The sequence below is a fragment of the Temnothorax curvispinosus genome, unplaced genomic scaffold (assembly GCF_003070985.1).
Source record: "Temnothorax curvispinosus isolate PA1 unplaced genomic scaffold, ASM307098v1 QBEX01000377.1, whole genome shotgun sequence".
In the NCBI taxonomy this organism is placed as follows: domain Eukaryota; kingdom Metazoa; phylum Arthropoda; class Insecta; order Hymenoptera; family Formicidae; genus Temnothorax; species Temnothorax curvispinosus.
Window position 1 is genome coordinate 60,750 of NW_020210157.1, and position 7,525 is coordinate 68,274.

Below are 7,525 nucleotides of genomic sequence, written 5' to 3' on the forward strand. Positions count from 1 at the left end.
GGGGGGTGGTCGGCGAGCATGTCGGGACATGTTTATTAAATGTTAATAAACGTATCGTTGACAAGGGTACCGCCGAGGGGGGGGGGTGTCCGCGTTTTACGCCGAGGGTGGTCCGGAGGGGGAGGGGGGGTTGTCACTTTATCGGCGCGGGGTATACAAAGGCGATGGGCGCCGTTCGGCTACTGGAATTTTATCGGCGGCGCGCCGCGGGAGGATGGGGGTCCGCGTCCAACGGCCACGTCGGTCCGCGTGACGTCACACGACTCGCCCGCGTCTCGTTCGCGTTGTCTTTCCCTCAGCGCGGTCTCTCTCTCGCTCCCACGTTATTAATTTTTAAGTAAAAGAAACAAAAAAGAAACAAAAAAGAAAATACCTCAATCTCGACGAGGGGGGGCCCCATGGCCGCGACCCGCCGGCATCCGTCTCAACGCGAGGAAGTCGGCGTAAATTTGTTCCCGCCCGCGTCCGATGGCCGGGAGGCCGAGAGCGTTCCGCAGCGCTCGCCCGCGTGAAACACCGGGTGGCGTGCCCACTTGAACTGTTGGGAGCCGGGGCGCGGGTTGTGCTCGCCCGCGTCCGATGGCCGGGAGGTTGAGAGCGTTCCGCAGCGCTCGCCCGCGTGAACACCGGGTGGCGTGCCCACCTGAACTGTTGGGAGCCGGGGCGCGGGTGGCTGACGCGGGGGAGCGGCGGACCTTGCCTCCTGAATCTCACTATCACTATCAGATTCAAAGTTATCAATGTCAAAATCAGAATCAAAAAAATCCGCGATATTAATGTTTAATACTGGCCGCCCGCGGGGGATCAGCCCGCGTCCGCCACCGTTCGTCCGCGGGATACGCGGGAGACGCGGGAGACGCGGGAGAGCAGCGACAAAGTTGTTAAAAGTAAAATCATCAAAGTTGTTAAAATTAAAATTATCGAAGTCGTTAAAATTAAAATTAAAATCATTTAAATCTTCGGCACTTTCCACAATTTCACTTAATTTTACGTATTTAGCCTGATACGGGGGAAGGTTTGGAGGCATCACAAACAAGAAAGTAAAAAACAATCACAAAGGCGTCACTAATCCTCGAAAAAAATATTTTCGGGCGAAACACGTTCAAGCAGGCTCACGGCTACGATGAGACTGAAGTCGCCAGAGAAAAATATAATGGCGGTCGTGTAAACTGATAGTCGCTTCCAGCGAAGTCTCACGCTACAAAGGCGAGCGCTTCATAGTTTACGATATACGAATAGGCGAGCGTCGCCGGAGCATGGCTTCATAGTTTACGATATATGATATACCTTAAATTTCAAGTGGCCTGAGTGGTTCGAGTCGAACGTCGCATATACGACTCAAATGGAAATGCATGTGAAGAAATTAAGTCGTGATTTATATTTAAAAAAATACATTTTTTTATTCTTTTTCTTTTACATATTTTTGGATTTTTACGTACTACGGTAGCGCACTAAAAAACAATTCTACTCGATAGATGGAACATCGCGTCGATGCACAGATTTGCGACTGTAAACAAAATAGCGAGTTAGACACTTGTCTCTGCAATGATTTCACCCTTCTAGAACATGCGAGCCGCCATTCGGTTACGGCGTCTCACACACTACAAAAGCGAGCGCCGATGGTCCGACGACGGTTTAAAGATAAAGTAGCCGAGGTAAACAATTGATAAAATTTGGCACCGATGACGATTCAACCGTTGCGGAGTCCTCTTCATGTTTTTTCTAGAAAGAGCCGCTGCAGATTACGATTTAACCGTCGCGGCGGTATTCGGTTATGGCGCGGCATATTACAAAAAGCGAGCGCCGATGTCCGGCTGCTGGAATGTATAAACAAAATATGTCTAACGATAATTATACAAACGCATAACATTCATTGTCGCCAGGATGATTATGGATCCACATTTTGCGGATCACAGTCTTCGGCTAGCTTTCGCGACGCGAACGTTCATATTTGCGGGTAAAGTTTTTTTGTGTCAAGTATTCAATACGGAAGAATATTTTTCACGATAAAGGAGATGGCAATAATTCAGATATGGATCGCGAGTTAACGGACGACAGCGACTATTTTAGTGACGAAGACGACAATCATGAAGAAGTCATCGATAGAATAGTGCTGCGTTGGGAAATCGTTGAACTAAATCTACGTGTGAGACATTGTGTAATTTATTTTTATTATTCAACGGGTGGTGCACTTGCACTATGTGCTCCATGCATGGTTACTCTATGGAACCTTAATTTCGGCATGTACGCTCGCCTAAAACACTTCGTTGAGAGACGCGGAACGACGCATGGCCGGTATTGTTCAAGATGTCGTGAATCATTGTATATGATATTTCCGCGTAATATGTGCCCGATTTGTACACGATAAAAAAATATTATCACGGTTTTTAAAACAATAATTTCGAGGCAATAATGGATGCAGATTCATCCAACGAGAATCGTCCGTTGTCACCGGACAGCACTTATAACAGCGATAGAGACGATAACCGTAGAGAAGTTATGAAAAAAATAGTGTCGCGTCCCGAATTTTTAGCGTTAGATGAACGTACGAAGTGTTGCGCAATTTATTTTTATTTTGAATATGGTTCAGATAACCTGTGTTATTCGTGTATGATCGCTGCACCAGACACTGGTGAGCACATACGTAAATATCGAGAGCATGTAACCGAACCGTACGAGGTAATGAACGTTCAATTTTGCACAGATTGTCGTAATACTCCATTGTTCCAAATATATCCGTGCAACATGTGCCCGACTTGCATGAAGTAATAAAAAACATTATCGCGAGTGGGACATTATACACAACGTGCGCAACATGGTGTGGATAATTGAAGAGGAATCTGTGGAGCCTCCAAAATCTGACCGTGATATACAAATGGAATGTATTACAACAGATATCATCAATGGTTTGCGTGAAGAAGATCAAGGAGTGAAATTGAGGGATGTGCGACGAATATCGCCGGTACAGTTTCTTCGCGATCGCGAACTCGGTATACGCGGAACCGGTCAACGCTTCGCTAGACAAAGAGTCGTGATCGATATCTCTTCTCCATATGACTGGAATTCTATCGTGAGAAAAAAAGTATATCGACGGCTGCGGGACGAGTGCGTTAGCGAGAAAGAATCACGTGTAGCTCGCTGTACTGACGTTGTGCCTATTGCTGACTATCGCTATTGGGCGTCTAAATTTTGTGAACTGCTCGATGATTGTGAAGCAACATACATTAAAATTCACACAGGTATTGGGAAATACGTCAAATTGGTGGTGATGAACAATTCGATACGTTTGTATATGTACCCAAGGGTATGCCCTTGGCTCGATAATCCTAATCATCCCCATCTATTGATGCTTCAAAAAACCTTTGAACGTGACTGTGATGATCATGATAATTGGGAGCATAATGTCCCTTACTTCTTGCCTCATTATGCTATGTCTGACTACTATCAAAGTGGCAAACGATATTGTTCAGCGTGCGATCGAATCACGTGCAAGTGCTCCATCGAAGAATGTGACGTTATTTAAAAAAGACAATATTAAAAAACAAAAACATGGAACATCTCGATAAAACGGAACGCAACCTGTTGGAACAATCCAACCAAATCGCTACCTTGGGCGAATATCTTGCATGAGAACAGCGATGCGAGAAGTTTATTGAGCAGCTCGAAGAAGACTGTCGTTCCAATCGTCCGCGGCTCTCAATCACAGATGAGAGCCGCGTAAACAGACAATCTTTAGTGGCAAGAATCGCACGACTCGAAGGTGCGAAGACTCTATTACAGAGACGGTTCGTACATATCGGTGGTGAGTACGCGGCGGGCGCCGCTAGTAGTGACGATAACGCGGAAAGACTCGTTTGGCGAGAGATCGATGCCGCGTTCGAAAACCGTGTATCGACCGGTGCGGTGATAAATATCAATTACATCGAACCGCGAAAATTTCTCGAAGACGCTGAAGTCATCGTGATCGATCGTGTGCGGAACGTCATGCAAAGACACGCAAGTGTAAAGATAAACACTGTGTTCAACGGCGAGTTTGTGACGGGTGACAAACGTGCGAACAAAAGTGTCGGCACGGGAAACTATGAACTCTTTCGTGCGTCCGATCTGCGCGAGTGGTACGAGCAACACGTTATCGAGCCTACTTTATCACGTCTCGAAGAGTTTCAGGAACGCGACAGCGGGTGGGCGTTGTCGCGTATACTCAATCTGACTGTGAACGTGAACAAATACAATCCTTTGCACGCGGGATGTTACATCAATTTACCGCAAGAAATTAAATCGAAGAAAGCGGTGATCAACGTGCATTCTGTGGACAATGCATGCTTCGCGTGGTCAGTGGTGGCTGCTTTACATCCAGTCGAAAGACATTCAGAACGGGAATCCTCGTACCGACATTACACAACAGTATTAAATTTACAAGGCATTGAGTTTCCAATGATTTTGAAACAGATTAAAAAGTTCGAACGACTCAACGATATATCCATCAATGTGTATACCATCGAGGGAGAGAAGACGCCAACCGTTCTCCCGATACAGCTCACCGACCTGAAGAGAGAAAAGCACGTCAATTTGCTGTACGTGCAGGACCCGCGAGACAACAACGTGGGGCATTTCGCGTGGATAAAAAATCTATCGCGTCTCGTTAGCTCGCAATTGAGCAGGCACAATGGTCGGAAATACTTTTGCGATCGGTGAGTACCTATACTCCTTTTTAATAAAATTATAAAAGTATTTTTAATATAAAAAATTAAAAAAAAATGTGTTTTTCTTTTGCAGTTGTTTACATTATTTTAGATCGAGCGAGAAATTGGAAGCCCACGGAGTAGACTGCCGAGAGATAAACAACTGTGCGATCCGACTACCGAGCGAGGACGACAAGTGGCTGAGTTTTAAGAATCACAGCAGGAAGGAACGAGTTCCGTTCGTCGTGTACGCCGACCTGGAATGTACCCTCGAGAAGACGGATGCGGATCCGACAACGTCCATATACACGTCTCAACATCATCGAGTATTTAGCGTAGGATATTACGTGCGGTGCTCGTACGACGACTCGTTATCCGCGTATCGATTTCGTCGCGATAAGGATTGCGTCGCGTGGTTCGTCGAGGAACTAAGACGTTTAGCACACGACGTAAAGAGTATCTTATCCGGTAATGTTTGCATGACGGAATTAACGCGAGACGAGCGGGAGATATTTCACAGTGCGACGCATTGCCACATTTGCGAAAAACCGTTCGAGCCAGACGACGTGCGAGTACGCGATCATTGTCATCTGACCGGTCGTTATAGAGGTCCCGCGCATTCCAACTGTAATCTAAATTACACAGATTCGCATTACATTCCAATAATTTTTCATAATTTATCGGGTTACGACGCGCATTTTATTATCAAGGAAATAGCTACAGCGTACGAAGGACACGTAGACTTACTTCCAATCACGAAAGAAAAATACATTTCGTTCACGAAACACGTTAAAGATACCGCAGAAAAATCAGATTCGCGAAGCGACATAAAATTACGGTTTATCGATTCGTATAAATTTTTGAGTAGCAGCCTCGATAAATTAGCATCTTTTCTATGCAGAGATAAGTTAAAAATTGTACGTTCTCAATTTTTACAATTATCGACCGAGAATTTTGATCTTTTGACGCGAAAAGGCGTATTTCCGTACGAATACGTGGATTGTGTGGACAAGCTGGAGGACACGTGTTTACCACCGCGCGAATCGTTTTACAGTTCCTTGACCGGTGACACCGTATCCGAGAGCGATTACGAGCACGCCGCTAACGTCTGGCGACGGTTCTCCGTTCGAACCTTGGGCGAATACAGCGATCTGTATCTAAAGACCGATGTCTTGTTATTAGCTGACGTTTTTGAAAATTTCCGCGACAGTTGTATAGCGAGTTACGGACTTGATCCCGCGTACTACTATACTTTGCCAGGTTTCACATGGGACGCCATGTTAAAGCATACTCGCGTAAATTTCGAACTGCTCACCGACATTGACATGGTTATGTTCATCGAACGCGGTATACGCGGTGGTCTGAGTCAATGTTCCGGCAGATACGCGCGGGCCAACAACAAGTACATGCAGTCGTACGATTCATCGAAACCGTCGTCGTATTTGATGTACTTCGATGTAAACAACTTGTACGGCTGGGCGATGTGTGAGCCACTGCCCTACGCGGAGTTTCGATGGGTCGAAGACGTTTCAAATTTCGACTTTAGCGCGATCGCTTCGGATTCGCCCACGGGTTATATTCTTGAGGTCGATCTAGAGTATCCGCAGAATATACACGACGCGCACGCTGACCTACCGTTCTGTCCGACGCGCGACAAACCGCCCGGCAAACGACAGGACAAACTTCTCGCCACGCTGTACGATAAGAAGCGTTACGTCATCCATTATCGCAACCTACAGCAGTGCACGCGACACGGCATTCGGGTCACAAAGATACATCGCGTATTGCAATTCACTCAATCTACGTGGCTCCGCACTTACATCGAGCTCAATACGAAATTTAGAACACTGGCCAAGAACGATTTTGAGAAAAATTTATATAAATTGATGAACAACGCGGTTTTCGGGAAAACGATGGAAAATGTTCGCAATCACGTCGATGTAAAATTACTGACAAAGTGGAAAGGTAGATGCAACGCGGAGGCACTGATCTCGAAACCAAATTTTCATAGCAGGAGCGTGTTTTCGGAAAATCTGATAGCCGTTGAACTGCGAAAACTTGAGGTTAAATTTTACAAACCTATTTACGTCGGCATGTGCATTCTCGACATATCGAAAGTCTGTTTGTACGAATTTCATCACGAGTACATGTCTCCCCTGTATGGTGACATGTGTAGAATTATGTACACCGATACGGACAGCCTTATATACCACATCGAGTGCGAGGATGTGTACGAGAACGTGAAACGTGATATCGTTAGATTCGACACGAGCGATTACGCGATCGACAACGAGTACGGTATAACGCTCGAGAACAAAAAAGTGCCGGGCTTGATGAAGGACGAGAATAACGGTGCGATCATGACCGAATTCGTTGGACTCAGGGCGAAGATGTACGCGTTGAGAGTGGATGGTAAGAAAGACTGTAAAAAAGCGAAAGGTGTCAAGAGCAACGTCATAGCGCGTACTATAACGTTCGACGATTACACGAGATGTCTGCGAGACGAAATTGAAATGACGCGACGGCAATCCTGTATACGATCGAAGTTGCACGAGGTGTACACCGTGTCCGAAACAAAAATTGCTCTGAGTCCGTACGACGATAAGCGATACGTTATACCAGATTCGACCGATACGTTACCGTGGGGACATTACCGAATACCTTTGTAACGTACGCATGTATGTATGCATGTATGTAATAGTATAACGTATGCAGTAGTATATGTATGTAATAGTATAACGTATTGTGAGTATTATATTACAGTATTGGAATGAATATTAATAAAGATATGACACATGTGTATTTCATATTTTTTACGTACTTTATATGTATTTCATATTTCA

The 7,525-nt window shown here is 45.5% G+C and overlaps 1 protein-coding gene across 1 annotated transcript; it reads left to right on the plus strand.

Moving 5' to 3' along the window:
- The first annotated feature begins 2,815 nt into the window (after window positions 1–2,815).
- LOC112453945 lies at window positions 2,816–7,199 on the plus strand. Its single transcript, XM_025015007.1, has 4 exons — window positions 2,816–2,962; window positions 3,781–4,691; window positions 4,777–7,094; window positions 7,174–7,199. The coding sequence occupies exons 1-4, from the start codon at window positions 2,816–2,818 to the stop codon at window positions 7,197–7,199; spliced, it is 3,402 nt and encodes a 1,133-aa protein (XP_024870775.1).
- The last annotated feature ends 326 nt before the right edge of the window (window positions 7,200–7,525 follow it).

Coding starts and splice junctions, on each gene's coding strand:
- LOC112453945 (XM_025015007.1), top strand. CDS start 2,816: ATGGTGTGGATAATTGAAGAGGAATCTGTGGAGCCTCCAAAATCTGAC. Junction 2,963..3,780: donor ATGTGCGACGAATATCGCCG/GTACAGTTTCTT, acceptor ACTCTATTACAG/AGACGGTTCGTACATATCGG. Junction 4,692..4,776: donor CGGAAATACTTTTGCGATCG/GTGAGTACCTAT, acceptor TTTCTTTTGCAG/TTGTTTACATTATTTTAGAT.